This window comes from Drosophila montana, unplaced genomic scaffold (assembly GCF_035044405.1).
Source record: "Drosophila montana isolate Dmon_TW-CO22-7 unplaced genomic scaffold, ASM3504440v1 contig_1455_1, whole genome shotgun sequence".
Classification (NCBI taxonomy): domain Eukaryota; kingdom Metazoa; phylum Arthropoda; class Insecta; order Diptera; family Drosophilidae; genus Drosophila; species Drosophila montana.
The window spans coordinates 1,862,427-1,880,798 of NW_026996406.1; the positions used below are offsets into that span (position 1 = coordinate 1,862,427).

The window sequence follows — 18,372 nt, forward strand, 5'->3', positions numbered from 1 at the left end:
TAAAAATATATATATTTTTGAATAAATACAAAAGTATTTGTTTTTCTGTTAAAAAAAGAAAATAATGAAAACAACTTTTAGGCGTACTTTCGGCAACATTTTTTATATATATTTTTTAAATAAAAAAAAAAAAATCAACAAGAAGAAGAAGCAGCAGCCCTCATTTGAAGCACACAATAAATAAACACGATTTAAAAGAAATGTAAACGTAAAAAATAGCAAAAAACTTTTTACCAAAAAAATAAAAAGCGGCAAATAAAAATCAAATCTATAAAAACTTAAGTATTTATACAGCAATAGCCATAGCCATATAAACCGACACATATATATATATGTATATGTATGTATGTACGTAATACCCATATGATAAACCACGCCCCCCCCCCCCCCGCCCCCCAACAACCCCTCACCAAAATAGACTCTAATGTTCCACAAAACGAACCCTTCCAACTTTGGTATATTACGAGTATTTAATTAAAAAAAAATAATATAAAAATAATACGTTTTTAAAGCTAACCCGAATTCTCCAGGAATTAAATATCATTATTATGCGAACGTTTCAGTTTTCTATCAACTTTAGTGCAAAACTTTATGTTCAAATTAACTTTAAATGTCGAAATGAATGTTCTTATTAATCTAATAACAAACAAAAAAAAATGGAAAAAAAAAATGAAATAAAATATTTTATAAAAACAAACTGAAAAACTTAAGAGTTTGAGTTGTGTTTCTCTTTCAAGGGGAACTTGTGGAACCATTCGGCACCTTTGGTCATTTTTTTGCGGGTTAATTCCACGCGAATGTGTGTAAAAATCGCGAAATAAGTTTGTACAAAACTTTTTTATCCGATCGGCTAATAAATCTTATTCAGATATCTTTGCGAGAATTTATTTTCACGTGCCACGGACAAGGCCGGGGTATACCCGCTGGTATCCTAAATAGACATAGGTCAAAATTTCCCAACACCATAACTCGGTCAAATCTCAAGAGATTTTCACCAGGATTGGCTTTTTGTTCATGGTTTTCCCTCTAAAATAATCTGGCATTTAAATCTGATAACACATTTTTGAGTCGAAATGCGTGTCAAAATCTTACCCCTAGGATTCGTATATAGTCATAGGTCAAAATTTCCCACCCCCATAACTCGGCCAAAACTGAACCGATTTTCCCGAGGTTTAGCTTTTTTTTCATGGTTTTTCCTCTAAAATAATCTGGCATTTAAATCTGATAACACATTTTTGAGTCGAAATTCATGTCCAAATCTTACCCCCAGGATTCATATATAGACATAGGTAGAATTTTCCCAATCCCATAACTCGGCTAAAATTCAACCGATTTTCATGAGGCTTGACTTTTTGTTCATGGTTTTCCCTCTAAAATAATCTGGCATTTAAATCTGACCACACATTTTTCAGTCGAAATTCATGTGAAAATCTAACCCCCAGGGATTCGTCTATAGACTTGGGTCAATATTTCCTACCCCCATAACTCGGGCAAAACTCAACCGATTTTCACGAGGTTTAGCTTTTTGTTCATGGTTTTCCCTCTAAAATAATCTGGCATTTAAATCTGACCACATATTTTTGGGTCGAAATTCATGTCAAAATCTTACCCCCAGGATTCATATATAGACATAGGTAGAAATTTCCCAATCCCATAACTCGGCTAAAATTCAACCGATTTTCATGAGGTTTGGCTTTTTGTCCATGATTTTCCCTCTAAAATAATCTGGCATTTAAATCTGATAACACATTTTTGAGTCGAAATTCATGTCCAAATCTTACCCCTAGGATTCGTATATAGACATGGGTCAAAATTTCCCAACCCCATAACTCGGCTAAAATTCAACCGATTTTTATGAGACTTGGCTTTAGTGCATGGTTTTCCCTCTAAAATAATCTGGCATTTAAATCTGAACACACATTTTTGAGTCGAAATTCATGTCAAAATCTTACCCCTAGGATTCGTTTATAGACATAGGTCAAAATTTCCCACCACCATAACTCGGCCAAAACTCAACCGATTTTCACGAGATTTGGCTTTTTGTCCATGGTTTTCCCTCTAAAATAATCTGGCATTTAAACCTGAACACACATTTTTGGGTCGAAATTCATGTCAAAATTTTACCCCCAGGATTCGTATATAGACATAGGTAGAAATTTCCCAATCCCATAACTCCGCTAAAATTCAACCGATTTTTATGAGACTTCGCTTTTAGTGCATGGTTTTCCCTCTAAAATAAACTGGCATTTAAATCTGACCACACATTTTTGAGTCGAAATTCATGTCCAAATCTTACCCATAGGATTCGTATATAGACATGGGTCGAAATTTCCCACCCCCATAACTCGGCCAAAACTCAACCGATTTTCACGAGGTTTGGCTTTTTGTTCGTGGTTTTCCCTCTTAAATATTCTGGCATTTAAATCTTACCACAAATTTTTGAGTCTAAATTTCCCACCCCCATAACTCGATCAGATCAGTTTCAAACTCTTTTTGATATCTCTTCTGGCTTAGGAGCATCTTTTTATATGGTAAAGTTCCTTAGAAAATACAATTTTTAGTTAGTATTTTTAGTATTTTAAGCACGTACAAATATTGAGTTCAAAATCGGTACAGTATTTTTCGTTGCACCATTTGACCATTTAGTATATTTGCAGTATTTTACCCCCAAAAATGTGTTTTTCCCCGACTTGATATTTAGTATATATTCAGCATTTAAAAAAAATACAATTCCAAATAGTCGAGACTTGAATGGGAAATCTTTTATTAGGTACACAAAATACAGTAAGTATTTCTGGTATTAATATTATTATAATATATAAGTTTTTAAAGTTCGAAATAACAACCAATTTTAAGTGCTTGATTTAGCTAGCAGTTAGTATTTTCAGTATTTTTTTTGGGTATTTTATAAAACCCGTTAAAATTCAAATGAAAAAAAGAAGCGGCTAATTTTGCGCTCTTATATCATATCAAGGCAATTGAATGGAACCAAAAACAGTATTTAATCAGTATTTACAGTATTTTCTTAGCATACACACACACACACACACGCACACACAGACACATAGATAAAGGCCAATTTATTGCTTTTGATTTCATGAAATGCTTAGCTGAGCTAAAGAAGCAACTGCTATTGAAGAGCCAATCCCATGCTGGGAGGCGTCACGTCGCCCGAGGGCTGATTGATCTCCTGATGGCGCTGGAGGAGACTGAGACACTGATGCAGGCACTGGGTGCTGGCCGTGGAGATGGCCTTGAGCAGCAAGAGATCGGGATCCGTGGGCGAGAAGGAAGCACAGTCAATATTCTCAATGGCGCGCGCCAGCGAAGCGTTGCTGCAAGAGGCGCAAATTAAATAATGGACACAAATGAATTATATTGCTAGGTGGACCCACCACTGCTCGGTGAGGAACAGGGCCTGGCGCGCCGAGACCATCGCATCGGAGGCGGCCAGCAGCTCGCGCGGCGGCAGCGGCGACGAATTGCTTATGTCCATGGCCTTCGTATGGCTCTCGACAACGGCGCGCAGTCCGTCGACCCATTCCTGGCGCGCACGCGCATCGTTCGCCCGCAGCTTGACCGTATCGCCCGAGGCGCACGCAATGGAAAACGTGCGCGAATCCTCATCACTCGGATAGACGACGGCGCCGGCCAGCTGCACCTGGCCGCGCGGCGTGCTGGCCAGCACATGCGGCGACGGCGCAATATCCTCGCCCACCGACGACGAATCGCACAGATAGTAGCTGAGATATCCCGTCTTGGCGTCCACCGTGAACCAGCGATACTGCCAGCCTGCAAGCGAGATGGAATTAGTTACTCTTTGGGATTCAAATGAAGGAGCAGGCGAGGAGCAGGCGAGGCCAAGGCCGAGGCCTGCTCAGGCAATTGGCATTACGCACCCTTCATCACATTCGTGTACTTGCTGAGCTGGCCGCTGAGCGGATGGCGCAGCGACTGGTTAATCATCCGATTCAGTTGACTTTCCATTTGGCAGCTGTTGGCGGCGGGCAACTTTTTCCGGGCGTCGTCTTGGTGACAGCTTCTCGGCTGTGGCTGTGGCTGTGCCTGTTGGTGTGCTGGCTTTTGTTGCTGTCGGGGCTTTTTGCGTTGGAGTGCGGCTTTGATTTTGCGCAGAATTTTTGCAATTTTTTTAATGTTTTAAGAACAAAACAAAAAATTATATAGAAATTATAAAACGCTTATGGCAAATTTATTATGGTTGCAGTGTTGCCAGCTTGTCGAAAACAGCTGTTGGACTGCAAGCAGCTGGTAGCCTGAAAAAATACCAATACCACATTTTATGTATGCTCTAGCCATTTCAGCGCTACTCCAAGCTGGTCACACTGTTTGCCCATTTACATTGCCATATTGAGTATAACATGAGCAACTAACATCATTAACAGTGCAACAACAAAGCGGACGAAGGCGCATAAATTTCGCAAAATTTTGTTGCTCCGCAAATTGTTAAAACAAAAACGCCCAGTGTAAACAAAAATAATGTGAATGTGCACAGTGTCGCTGACAATTAAACGATGCAAACGCGCGTGCAATGGTAATGTGTGTGTGCATTCAGAACAAACGCTTCGTCAACGAGTGAAAAAAATCAATTTGTATCCCAGAAGCGTTTGTGTTGAGTGAAGAAGAAGAAGCAGAAGAAGCAGAAGTGAAGAAGTGGTAGAAGGTGGAAAGAGAGGCGACCAGACAAGACGCAGAATATCTCAAACGAATTGAAACGAAACTCTGTGAAAAGATGTGCTGCTGCGGCCGCTGGGCGATGATGATGTGATGTTGATGGAGTTCATTGCGTTTGCTGCTACATAAAACTAAAAACACATATTGTAAATGGCAATTAAAAGCGACGCGAACAGGCATTAAAAATTATTAAACTTTGCGCGGGTTGTGCAGCTGCAAAAAAAAAAAAACAGATTTGTTTGTGTCGTCGCCCCCTCTGCCCAGCTTGTGTTTTAAAAATAAGAATAAGCGCATATGTGTGCAAGTGTTGTGTGCGTGTGTGTGTGTGTGAGTGTATACTTATATATATCCGCGTTTATGTTTTATGCGGCCGTTGCGTGACGCGCCGTCGAGTTGATTTATGACATTTAACATTTACCCGCTATTTGGTGGGGGTGGCTCCTGTCGCATGTGTATATGTGTGTCGCCCTATCTGTCTGTGCATGCGTGCGTGTGAGTGTTTGTGTGTGTGTGTGTGTTGTAGGGGTCGAATGTTGCCCATATGATAAAAATTTCCTTAAAATGTAATTAATATGCTGCACGTTGAGTGTGACCGTTTGTACACTTGGCTAATTTTTGTCTTGTGCTGCCTTTTTCATTCTCTAAACAAACCACCCACACACACACATAAACAAACACCTACTCATACACACACACACACACAGAGCCGCTGCTGCTGCGTTGACCATGAAAAATGCCAGCGAGAAATTTGCGAAAATCAATGAAAGCCTTCAAAGCAAGCAAAAGTGTAACAGTAATAATAGCAACAACAACAAATACAACAACAACAACAATAAAAAATATTTCAAATTAAGTGAAATTGAAGGCGATTCCGTTATGCTGCGCTGCCCTCACAATAGTTAAAGACTATTAAAAACAGCTCGGCCTCAGCTATAACAGCTGCTCCCTACCCGCCCCCCTCCTTCTCCTCCTGCTCCTCCCTCGCATCACATCAATAACAACAACAACATGGATGGTCAGCGTGCTCGCGATCTGCTGACGCTGCTGCAGGAGCGCGTCGTATTTCTCACTGGCGGACGCGATAGGCGCGGCGGACCGTTATTATGCTTTCCGGCAACGCCGCGCAGGGATCGGCTTAAACCGGAGGATTTGCGTCGCCTGCTCAGTTACTTGATTAGCATACCGAGGTGAGTACAAAGTAATTTATGTAAACAATCGATACTGCATATCTGCAATCGATTCCTTTTTATTTTGGCAAGAAGCAACAGCAACAACAGCAGTAACAGAACATGTTTATTTATACGGCATTTGCTCTCTCGCTCGCTCGCACGCGCAGCCCGGCCGGCCCCATGGCGCATTCACAATGAGCAGCCATTGTGTCAGCTGACGTCGACTGCGCCGCGCTGCGCTTCGTTTGCGGTTTTGGGCTGTCGCGCCTCACCCGCGCAGCTGCAGCTGCATGCATTCCACTTGATTTTCCAGTTCTTGCATGTTTATGAATCATCCAACAGCAGCAGCGGCAGCAGTCGCAGCAGCAGTTGCGGCAGCGTCGACAATGGCGAACAGCACGCACATTGTTGTTGCAGCCTAGGCTGACATTGAATGCAGCTTTGTGTTAGTGTCAACGAGAGAAAGGGAGAGAGGGAGAGAGGCTGATGTGCTGCTTCTTCGCTCGCCACTTGGCAAAAATTCAATAGCAGTAACAGAAGCCAAGGTAGCAGCAGCAGCAGCAGCAGCAGCAACAAGAAGAAGAACAACAAATTGCATAAATCTGTGCGACAGAGAAAGCAATAAGAAAATACATAACAAAAGGAAATGGCATAAACCGGCAGCACGGCTCGGCTTCAGAGCAAAAGAATGCGGCAAGCCGAAAGCTCTGTTAAATGAATGTTGTTGTTGTTGTTGTTTCTGGCGAAAAAAGCGGCCGAGTCAAAGTGCCAAAAAAAAAAAAAACGAGCTAAGAAAAAGCGAAGCAAAGCAAAGCAAAAGAAATGAAAGGTGGAATGCGTTGTTTTTGTTTTTTTTTTTTATACACTCGCCATGTTATTTAAATGAAGCTTAGCTTTTTACCTGGAATTGATTAGAGTTTGGCAAAATTAAATAAAAATCGAAGCTTGGAACTAATTAGAATATTCGATTAGATATGGCGGAAAGTCAATAATAAAGAGATAAAGAGATACATAAGATTAGATCAGAACGATATAAAGTAATTAGAGTGTTAAGATCTTAAAAACAAGAATAAATAACTAAGTTTGGCAGGTCGAACTTTAAATACCCTAGAAAATGGCAAATCAGAACTTATTATATAGAGCTCAATGATATAGTCCGATGTTGATAAGATATGATATGTGAGAAGCAAGGTAGAGCTCGTAAGATCCGAGTTTAGTTAAGATATATTCAAAAAAGATTCTCTTCTTTTTCTCCAATTTTTATATAGGGTATAATATCAAATCGACCCAACATTACACGGAAAGGGTAGAATTTTATTCGATATTAAGTATTTTTAGAATTCCCGCTAAACATTACCAACTAAAAAGATCTTCCGCTTGCCATAAAACCCGAAAAACAAGCCATCAAAATCATGATCACGAGCATCCAATCAAAAATTGCGACACACAGTAGCATTTTCTTTTTTTTTTCTTTCGGATTATTCATTGGGAAATTCGTGGCTATTTTCACAAGAGTTTTCAATCACACACACACACTCGAAGAACTGAAGAGCTAATGAGCGCGGCGCGGCAACAACATGAATCACAGTCAGCTTTTCGTTTTGGGGCACGAGTTTCCCATGTTCTTTCCCAAGCCCACTTTCTTATCAGCCGCGCGAGCACCTACTCTGCAGGGGGGTATCGTGGGGAGAGACGGGGGGGGGGGGGGGGGGGGGGGGCTGGCGGGTTGCCCCCTATTAGCAGTCGCTATCTCTTTGGCCCATATGCGCGCATTTAAACTGGAATCTTGAAATGCTGACACCTCAACTTTTGACTGATAAGCGAGGCAATCATTTGTTTTGCTTGACGATGGGTGAGGGGGGAGGGGGGTGGTTGGGCTGCTGACGACACAACGCGTCGTCTTATCGCAGCGCTGTCATTCAACGTTGCGTTGTCTGTTTGTGGTTCTTTTTCTCTCTTTCTCCCTCTCTCCCTTTCTCCCTCTGCTGCACGCCCCCGCCTTGGCAGCTTGCCCAGTGTGCGCTTAATCGCGGCATCGTGCTTCTTCTTCTTCTTTTTATACCCTGTTCTTATTGGCGGTGTGCCAGTAAAGGGGTATATTATGGGCTATAAGAACTATGTTCTTACTGCTTATTTCGATTATATTCTCAGCTTGCAAATCTATAATTATCATTTTCCAGTTATCGGTCTATCCACTAGCTCGCATATTCTCTCAAAATCGATAAATATCGCTTTATAGCTTGCAGAGATTTCAACTTATCTTAAAAGATCATGATAGCAATTCATATACATAGTTTGTAAATATGTACTGAAGTTTATCGTTTAAGAACATATTTATCTCTTCCTTTCCCGCTCACCCGCCCATTTTCTTAAAATCGATAACTATCGCTTTACAGCTCTCACTGATTTGAGCTTATCTTTAAATATCACGATAGCTACAGATTGTATATGTATTGAAGTTTGTCGTTTAAGATACGCAGAACACCCGCCATTTTTCTTAAAATACTTGCCCATTTCTCAAAATCGATAAATATCGCTTTACAGCTTGCAGAGATTTCAACTTACCTTAAAAGATCATGATAGCTACAGACTATATATGTATTATAGAACATGTTTTTAACTCTTCTTAACTCATTCCTCCCGCCAACTCGCCCATTTTCTAAAGATCGATAAATATCGTTTTGGTTTCTTGAGCATATCTCTGGCATTTATAGAGCTAGAGACAATAAATTTGTTGCGTAGGCTCTTCTATTGTATCGCAGTTTCAGCATGCTTCACTTTCGGAAAGCTTGCCCTGACTACAGGGTATCTCCTAGTCGGTCTCCGCAACTAGAACCAATCTTGATATTATTTTTTTCCTCAGTTTTTTGACTTTGTTTTGTTTCTGTTTTTGTCTCTTTTATTTATTTGGTTTTCCTGTGAAACATTTTTGTTTATTTCTTCGCTCTGCTGGATTTCTCTTTGTCTCTTGCGCCAAAAGGGGCAGCTGAGTCGCACGTCAATGCAATGCAAATTTGTTGTTCAAGTCACAGCAGCAGCAACAACAACAACAACAACAAAGGCGACAAAAACAATAAGTTCTCAAAAATTTTAGACACGTTCGAGGCCAACTTCCTTTGGCGCTTCGTTTGGTTCCATTTCTGAGTCCCTTGTTTAATTTCCAAACAGATTTATGGGTTAAATAAACGATTTTTGATTAGTTCGAATTTGCTTTTGGTTTTTTCGGGCTTTTCCTGCGGGCGACATTTGAGATATTCCGTTGTTTTCTTTTTTTTTGTTTCTTTCGAGAACAACACGAATTTTTATGGCGTCACATTCGATTCGGGCAGTTCGTTTCCCCGATGCCAGCTGTTGATAAACATTGTATAAAATTCTTTAAACAATTTCTGCCTCTCCCCATAAATGTGTCGTGCACACAGTTATTGTATTAGTCATTCTGGAACACACACAATGTGTGTGATTGACTGCAATGAGAACACAGAAATGTGTATAAACTAGCTCGTAATACACAGCTTTGCACGGGTTTTAGCTTCCAGCTCGGGTTTCCACTTATTTTTCGCCTTTTGGTGTGGATTACAAAAGTTTATCGGTTAATGCAGCTTTCTAGCTTTTACAGCTTGTGATTTGTGTTGCTTATCAGTCAATCAATTAGTCAGTCAGTCAATCAGACAGTTAGTCAGTCCATAAGTAAGTCAATCAGTCTGACAATCGTTCAATCAACAAGCCAATCAGTCATTCAATACATTCTTCAATCAACCAGTCAGTCAGTAAATTAGGCAGTCAGTCAATCAATCAATACGTAAGTCAATCGATCTGTCATTCAATTAGTTTTTGAATCAGTGAGTCACTCATTCAATCAATCAGTCAATTAAAGGTCAATAAGGCAGTCAGTCTCTCAATAACTTAATCAATCTGTGACCCAATCAGTCGTTTGATTAATCAGTCCTTCAACCAGTCAGTCAATCAGTCATTTAATCAGTACCCAATCAGTCATTTAATTAATCAGTCAATCAACCAGTCAGTCAGTCGTCAATAAATCAATCAAGCAGTCAATCAACCAGTCATTCAGGTAGTCAGTCATTCAGGCATTCAGTCAATCAATAAGTAATTCAATCAGTCGTCAATAAATCAATCAAGCAGTCAATCAACCAGTCAATCCGCCAGTCATTCAGGCAGTCAGTCAATCAATAAGTAATTCAATCAGTCGTTCAGTCAATCAATCAGTCTGTCAATCAATGAGCCAATTAAAGCTCTTTAAAGAAAAGATTAATATATTTATTTTTTGTATGCACTTTTGCACTATTATACACCTATTTTGCGCAGTGTAGTTCTGGTTTCGGGTTATAAGTGCGTCTTCGAGGGTAAACCCCTAGAAATGCGCTCGCGCCAACCGCACGAGAATCCCCAGCGAAACGGCAACAACGAGGCCAAGAAATAGCGGCAAAAACGACATTGTTAAAAGGCGTGTAGAAGTCATGACAGCCAGAAAGAAAGAAAGGGAGAGAGGGAGAAAGGGAGAGAGCGAGTGAGGTATATCAATAAAATAAAAATATTTATAGTTAATGGTGTGATTAAAATTCAAATAGAATGCAAATCAGAGCGCAAGACACGACACAAGCGGCACGTCACAATAGCAACAGTTAACTGTTGCAGACAGACGGAGGAGAAGGAGGAGGGAGGAAGGGGGGGGGGGGCAGTAGGGAGACGGTGCGTCGGAAATTATTAGCCGAAATTGGTGTCAAAGCAATAGAAAATGTGCCCGGTCCCAGTGAAAAGTCATAATTTATGCAAAAGACGTAAACAGAGCAACGAACCAAAAGCAGAATCTAAACAAATCAAACTAAAATGCACGAAAGAACTGTTGAATGTTGTTTTAGTCGAAGACCGAATACCCTTACGGGTAAGAGTAGGTTGTGAGTACGATGTGGCTTGGGATATAAAGCTAGGGAAACTTCGACATTTCCTTTTTTTCTTTCTTTTGCGACATCTTCTCTCATTTTCATAATATCGAAACAAATTTATTTTGCGGCAGGGTTTTATCATAAGGCATTACTCGAAAATTATGGGAGCTACATATACCAAACTTGCTATCTGGGTTTTTTTGTATAGTTTATAAAGACTAGAAAAATTTCACATTGTACATATCCCTCACCATTTCTCCCAAACATCTCATACATACACACTTTTGTAGGCAAGTTTCAATAAGATCGGACTTTAAACTCCGATCTTAACAAAGTATGAAATAACATAGCATAATGTGAGGTAAAGGAAAGAGACAACACATTAGCGTTAAATTCAAACTGTGACCGATCGATAATAGCTTTAGGATATAGTTTTTCGATTAGATCAACTCTGACATACATATGTATTATCTACAACCTTTTGTTATATCTAAAAAGTGGAATCTATGCCAGGAAAGCTGTCAAAATAAGATGGACAAACAGGCAGATAGTTAAACGAGGCTCGACTATGAATTCAGTTTAAAAACATAATCTAAAATAATTTTAATTGATATAAACTTACTTATTTAATTGTAGCAAAATAAATTGTTGAAAGAATTTAATTTAATATTTTCGAAACTCAGTTTCAAGCTCCACGTCAAAAAGCGCAGACGTGTAAAATAATTGCCCTAAAATATATTGGACGAAAAATGAATTAATGAAAGCATGGAAAGGTCGCCAAAATCAGCACTAAATAAAAACATAGTTGATAACAAATTGCATATACCCTCTGCTAGGGTATAAGAACAACAATACTCTCACTCACGCTCGGCCCTCGGTCGCCTCGATCAGTTCGTTTGTTAATGTTCGCCTTTCACTTGCAGCGATGCGGCCAAGAATCTCGGCTTCACAGTCATCATTGATATGCGGGGCAATGGCAACTGCTCGACGAACGTGAAGACAATACTGAAGGTGCTGCAGGAGCATTTTAGCGCCAATATTCATAACGTGGTTATCATCAAGCCGGACAATTTCTGGCAGAAGCAGCGCGCCTCGATCAGTTCCAATAAATACAAATTCGAGACGCAAACGATATCGATTGAGGCGCTCAACAAGATCGCCGAATCGCATCAGCTGACCACGGACTTTGATGGCCAGCAGCCGTACGATCATCAACAGTGGACGGACGCACGGCTGGCCATTGAGGATTTCTTTTGGCAGGCCGGCGATATGGCCGATCGCATCGACGACCTCCAAGAGGATCTCAATCGCAACGATTTCGCCGAGGACGTCAGCCTGGCGCGGCACGCGATCGATCATCACAACGAAATGCGCAAAAAGATCACCAAGCTGCCCATCGAGGATCTCGATATGCAGGGCAAGAAACTGCTGACCAAGATCAACATGGCAGCGGCAACAAATGCCGGCACAGCCGGACAGGTACGTGGCGGGATCTCCCACACCCTTTCTATATATATTTATTAACCCAACCTCTTCTCTTGCAGTGCGCTGGCGGCGCTGCCACCTCGGACTGCTCCGACTCGGGCACCTCCTCCGCCGGCCAGCAACAGCAACAGCAGGGCACGCGCACGGCTAGCCACAACAATCCGGACATGTCGGCGGCAATTAACAAGGCGCTGCGACAAATCGACCTCATTCATTCGGGCCAGGAGCGCTTGCTGATGCTCTGGCAGCACAAGAAGGTGAAGCTGGATCAGTGCTTTCAGTGGCGCCTGTTCGAGCAGGATTGCGAGAAGATGTTCGACTGGATACTGCACAATCGTGATGTATTCCAAATGAGCTACGTGGAGATTGGACTCAATTATTCGGGCGCCAAGCTGCTGCAGGATGAGCATCAGAAATTTGCCGTCGCCTCCATGAATGTCAATGTGAATATCGATCGTATTTTGGCCGTGGCGGCGCGTCTCATCGAGAGCCAACATTATGCGGCACAGCATATCAAGACGTTGGCCCAGCGCTTGGATCGCACGTGGAAGGATTTTGGCGCCGGACTGGACGAACGCACCGCCGTGCTCCAGCTGAGCGTGCTGTTCCATCACAAGGCCGAACAGTATTGCAATAGCGTGGCCAGCTGGGCGGCCGCCTGTCAGGCGTCGCAGCCGCTGCCCTCGGATATCCAGAGTCTGGAGACGGCCATACGGACACATCAATCCCTGTACGAGGCCATGTGCCAGGCGTACACCGAGGTCCATTCGACCAGCAAGAAGCTGCTCTATCAGCTGGATCATTTGGTCCATGTCTGCAATCAGCCGCCGCCGCCAGGCGTGCCGGATCATCGCAAGAATAGCGGCAACAGCGGCTATAATAAATACGAACGGCAGGATCCGGCGGCGGACTATAGCGAAGGCGCCAGCCATGTCCTTGCGGTTATACACCAAATATTGGGCCATCATCGCACGCTGGAGGCCAAGTGGCATCAGGAGAAGATACGGCTGCATCAGACGCTGGCGCTGCGTCTGTTCCAGGAGGATGTCAAGCAGGTGCTTGACTGGCTGAAGAATCATGGCGAGGTCTTCTTGCGCAAGAACACGGGCATCGGTCGGAATCTGCAAAAGGCGCGCGTCTATCAGAAATCGCACGAGCATTTCGAGAATGTGGCCCAGAATACGTACAGCAATGCGGAGAAGCTGCTGTCCGCGGCGGAGGAACTGGCGCGCAGCGGCGAAGCGGACCCGAATGAGATCTATTCGGTGGCACACGAGCTGGAGCTGCAGGTGGCCAGCTTTGCGGAGCGTGTGGAACAGCGCCGGCGGCGACTGGAAATGGCCGTCATTTTCTATACGCACGAGAAGGAGGTGACCGCGTGGATCGAGTCGTTGCGCACGGATGTCAGCACGGACGAGACGAGGCTGTCGCAGGAGAATCTCGAGGGTATCGAGCGTTTGCTGCAACAGTATCGGGATCAGCAGGAGAGCACCGTGAATACCTGCATGACCCTGATTGCCCAGGGCGAGGCGCTGCTCCAGGAGATGCGCGCCCTCGAGTATGTGGACAATACGGGCTCGCTGGCCGCGCTCGAGGCCACGCTGGAGAAGCTGAGCAAGCAGAAAATCGAAGTCGAGGAGCTGTGGTCGGCGCGCAAATTTCGCGCCGATCTCATCCTGCGTTTGCGCTACTTTGAGCGCGACGCCATGGAGCTGTCCTCCCAGCTGGAGATGTGGTCCGAGGAGCTGCAGCATGCGGATCTGTCGCGCGACTATCAGAAGGCCGAGCAGCTGATACGCATGCACAACGAATCCGTCACGGATATACAGAACACCACGTACGAGGTGCTGCAGCAGGGTCAGGATCTGTTGCAGCTCTTCGAGAATGCCGGCTTCATATCGATGGCAGATGCCACGCATACGGCGCAGGCGCGCATCGAATATCTGTTGGACTTTTTGCGCGAACGCGAAATCGATCTGGAGGAACTGTCCGAGGCGAAGCGCTCCAAGTTGGAGCAGGCCGTGCAACTGTGCCAATTCCAAAATGATGCCAATCAGGTTATCTCCTGGATACGCAACGGCGAGGCGATGCTTGTGGCCAATTTTCTGACGCCCAACAGCCTGCAGGAGGCCGAGCAGTTGCGCAAGGAACACGAACAGTTTCAGGTGAGTTCGGTTAACTCCAGCTAAGCATATGCTAATGTGACGCTGTTAATGTTAATGTTAACATTAAATGCAAATGTATAGCGAATATATAACTAACGCCTAGTCAAAGTATATTATTTGCTGGTCTTGATGTGACGCTGTTAATGTCATGTTAAATTATAAATTTATACTATGCAAACGATGTATGTTAAAGTGAAGCTGTCAATGTTTACATTAGCCATAAATACAAATATGTAGCTAATATATGGTTAACATCTAGTCAAAATGCTCAGATAGCTTTTAAGCCTTTATTTTGAATTCTATGTTAATGTTAACGCTAACTAATGTATACTTGTAAAGGGATTGCTCCTGTTAACGCTAACATTATGTATAGTTACATAAGGAAATAACAGCTGTAATTGGACTGTTAACAGTGTAGCTGACACTAGTCGATAACATAGCGCCGGGTTTGACAGCATAATTAACATAAAATATCAAAATATTTGACATTCGTATAACACAGTTGAATTGAGGTTCTGCTTAGTGCTTCTCTTGAGTATTACCCAACACTAATCCTCTCTCTTTCTCTCCCCTTGTAGATTGCCATTGAGAAGACGCACACGTCGGCTGTTCAGGTGAAATACCGAGCTGATGCGCTGATCAATGCGAATCACTATGATCCGAAGTCGATACGTGAAATCAGCGACGATGTTACCAAAAAGTGGCAGCAACTGGTCACCTATGCCGAGGAGCGGCACAAGCTGGTGACGGCATCCATAAATTTCTACAAAACCGCCGAGCAGGTGTGCTCGGTGCTGGACAGCCTGGAGCGTGAATATCGGCGCGAGGACGACTGGTGCGGTGGCGGCGGCAGCAGCGACAAGGCGCAGACGATTGTTCAGCTAATATCGAAGCATCAGGAGCAGAAGGAGGCATTCCTGAAGGCCTGCACGTTGGCGCGTCGCACCGCGGAGACATTCCTGAAGTACGCGAATCGCTCGCAGCAATATTACCAATATCCGCAGGGCAATTGCGAGGCGCACGTGAAGAGCAAACTGGACAAGCTGCTCACCCAGGAGAATCAGGTGCTTGACTTTTGGACGTTGCGAAAAAAGTCGCTGGATCAGTGCCAGCAATTTGTGCTGTTCGAGCGCAGCGCCAAGCAGGCCATCGAATGGATACACAATACCGGCGAGGGTTATTTGTCGTCGCGCACCAATCTGGTGGGCATAAGCCGGGAGGAGACCGAGGGTCTGCTCAAGGAGCACAACGAATTTCGCAGCACCGCCAAGGAGACACGCGAACGGGTCAAGCTGCTCATCCAGCTGGCCGACAGTCTCGTGGAGAAGGGTCATGCGCATGCCAGCTCCATCAAGCAGTGGGTCGCCTCCGTGGATCAGCGCTACAAGGATTTCAGCAATCGCATGGACAGCTACTGTGAGCAGCTGGAGAAATCGCTGGGCATGTCCGCCCAGCAGCAGCTGCAGCCCGATACGGATGCAAATAGCTCGATAAGCAGCGCCTCGGGCGCGAGCAGCAGCACGGATCGTCATTCGGATCCGACGCTGGAGGCCAAGCTGACCACGTCGGCCAGCTCGGCGGCCAGCAAGGAGATCAACGAGGAGAAACGCAAATCGGCGCGACGAAAAGAGTTCATCATGGCCGAGCTGATGCAGACGGAGCGCGCCTATGTCAACGATTTGGCCACCTGCATCAAGTGCTTCCTCGAGGAGTTTCGCAGCGGCCGGAATGTGCCCGCCGCTCTGCTCGGCCAGGAGGACATCATCTTTGGCAACATACGTGAACTGCATCATTTCCATCAGAAGATCTTTCTGAGGGAATTGGAAAAGTACGAGACCATGCCCGAAGATGTGGGCCATTGTTTTGTCACCTGGGCCGTCAAGTTCGACATGTATGTGCATTATTGCAAAAACAAGCCGACATCCAACAATCTGCTTGTGCAGCATGCGGGCAACTATTTCGAGGAACTACAGCGACGTCTCGAAGTGGAGCATCCGCTCCCGGCGTATCTGATTAAACCGGTGCAGCGCATCACCAAGTACCAGCTGCTGCTCAAGGATTTGCTCTCCTGCTGCGAGGGCAGCCACGGTGAGATCAAGGAGGGTCTGGAGGTCATGTTGAATGTGCCCAAGAAAGCGAATGATGCCATGCATCTGTCGCTGCTCGAGAACTGTGATGTGTCGGTCGATAAGCTGGGCGAGGTGGTGCTCCAGGACGCCTTCCAGGCGTGGGACACGAAACAAATCATACGCAAAGGACGCGAGCGTCGTGTGTTCCTCTTCGAGCTCTACCTGCTGTTCGCCAAGGAGGTCAAGGAGTCGAATGTGGTCAAGTATCAGTTCAAGAGCAAACTCATGACCACAGACATGGGCATCACGGAGCACATCGAGGGCGATGAGACCAAGTTTGCGGTCTGGACCGGCCGTTCGCCCATGCTCTCCGACTGCCGCATTGTGCTCAAGGCGAACAGCCTGGAAACGAAACAGGTCGGTGGCCCATTTTCATACTTCCATTTCATTCCTTTACTAATATATATTTTTTATTTCAGATTTGGGTTAAGAAACTGCGTGAGGTCATGCAGGAAACTTGTTTCTCGGGCACCTCGCTGACGTTGCCAAAGTCGCCGGCCAAGAATTCCGGTTCCTCGCAGCGATCCTCGCGTGATCTGGACGAGCCACTCACGGAGAATGATCACGATCGCTGCTCCCTCGCAAGCTTTGGCTCAGGCAATACCACAGATAGTGATAATAAGGTCAGTTTTTAATCTTATTTATTCCCTTAACTTTAGTCAATTTTACACATTTAACAGCTACCATTTTATCGTTAACAGCTGTTGTCTTAACAGCTGCTCCTTTACAGTCTACAGCATAACAGTCAGTTTTCTGTTGATTAATTGACAGCAGCAGTGGCTCATTCTGTTACATTAAGCTTAATTTTTAAAGTGGCGGTTTATATTACTGCTCTCTGTCCGTTTACCCTAACAGTTGCCATCCGAAATCTTACAGTTAAGCAGCATTCGAACAGTTGTCATGTCTGTTAATTTACCTATCAACAGTTGCTTCGTCTGTTGACTTAACAGCTTCTCCTGTACAGTCTATAGCATACAGTCAGTTCACTTTGACGACTTGATAGTAGTTTGTCTGAATATGTTAAACATTAGATTCAGTTACTTTTGTGCAGCGACAGTTGACAAAACTGCTTCCTGTCCGTTAACCCTATCAGTTGTCTTTTGAAAGTTAACAGCTTAGCAGCATTCGCACAGTTGTTCTGTCTGTTAATTTTATTCTCAAAAGCACCTTAACAGTTGCTTTGTCTGTTAATTCTTAGCTCAGCAGCAGCCTAACAGTTCGCAAGTCTGTTAATTTTTGTATTAGCCGCACCTTAACAGTTGCTCTGTCTGTAAATTTTTGTCTTAGCCCTTGCAAAAAAAGTTTACAGCTTAACAGTCTCCAGCGTTGTTGAAGAGCTAAAAGCTCAATTGAAGCTCTTTTGCTTTTATGGTCCTACCTCAAAAGAAACGCGCGTATGCCATTCCACTCTCTCTCCCTCTCTCGTTCTCACTCTCACCTCGCTTACTCTCAGTTCATCATTCGGCTCTTAAGGATGCTGCCGCTGCTGCTGACTTACCATTGGCTGTCACTGAACTACTTTTTCGGCTCGTCGGCAATATGTTTAAAATTCATAGCAGGATTTAATGAGTTTTTTTTTGTTGTGCGTGGGTGCGTGTGTGTGCGTGCCAAATTATTTATATGACTGACATTTAATGTATTTTTTATATATTTTTTTGCTGCAGAGATTATTTTTTTTTTAATTACAAAATTATTAAAGAAATATTTTGCTGTTAAGATCCTGTGCTTACTGTTTCGGCAAAGCTTTTGCGTGATTTTTGAATAGCTTTTATGCCGCGCGTAGATAACAGCGTGTGTGTGAGAGAGCGAGAGGGAGGCAGTCAAAGAGAGC

At 44.0% G+C, this 18,372-nt stretch overlaps 2 protein-coding genes across 2 annotated transcripts in view; one reads left to right on the forward strand and one right to left on the reverse strand.

Moving 5' to 3' along the window:
• Positions 1-2,804: 2,804 nt before the first annotated feature.
• On the reverse strand, positions 2,805-4,238 carry LOC135430994 (oxysterol-binding protein-related protein 11). Its single transcript, XM_064685860.1, has 3 exons — positions 3,900-4,238; positions 3,396-3,792; positions 2,805-3,335 (listed from the first exon to the last, which is right to left on the reverse strand). The coding sequence occupies exons 1-3, from the start codon at positions 3,985-3,987 to the stop codon at positions 3,131-3,133; spliced, it is 690 nt and encodes a 229-aa protein (XP_064541930.1). The 5' UTR covers positions 3,988-4,238; the 3' UTR covers positions 2,805-3,130.
• A 152-nt stretch (positions 4,239-4,390) lies between these two features.
• Positions 4,391-18,372, forward strand: part of trio — a 62,614-nt gene continuing 48,632 nt past the window's right edge. Inside the window, exons 1-6 of the mRNA XM_064685045.1 lie at positions 4,391-4,552; positions 5,397-5,879; positions 11,686-12,241; positions 12,307-14,412; positions 14,991-16,898; positions 16,961-17,164. Of these exons, the coding sequence (XP_064541115.1) occupies positions 5,701-5,879; positions 11,686-12,241; positions 12,307-14,412; positions 14,991-16,898; positions 16,961-17,164 (4,953 nt within the window). The 5' untranslated portion in view covers positions 4,391-4,552; positions 5,397-5,700. The remainder of the gene's footprint in view (positions 4,553-5,396; positions 5,880-11,685; positions 12,242-12,306; positions 14,413-14,990; positions 16,899-16,960; positions 17,165-18,372) is intronic.

Bases quoted from the DNA above. Each gene is read 5' to 3' on its own strand.
- LOC135430994 (XM_064685860.1), bottom strand. From the start codon at position 3,987: ATGGAAAGTCAACTGAATCGGATGATTAACCAGTCGCTGCGCCATCCG. The intron at 3,793-3,899 runs GTGCGTAATGCC...TCTCGCTTGCAG, and splicing joins GTACACGAATGTGATGAAGG to GCTGGCAGTATCGCTGGTTC. The intron at 3,336-3,395 runs GTGGGTCCACCT...CGCCTCTTGCAG, and splicing joins CTGTTCCTCACCGAGCAGTG to CAACGCTTCGCTGGCGCGCG.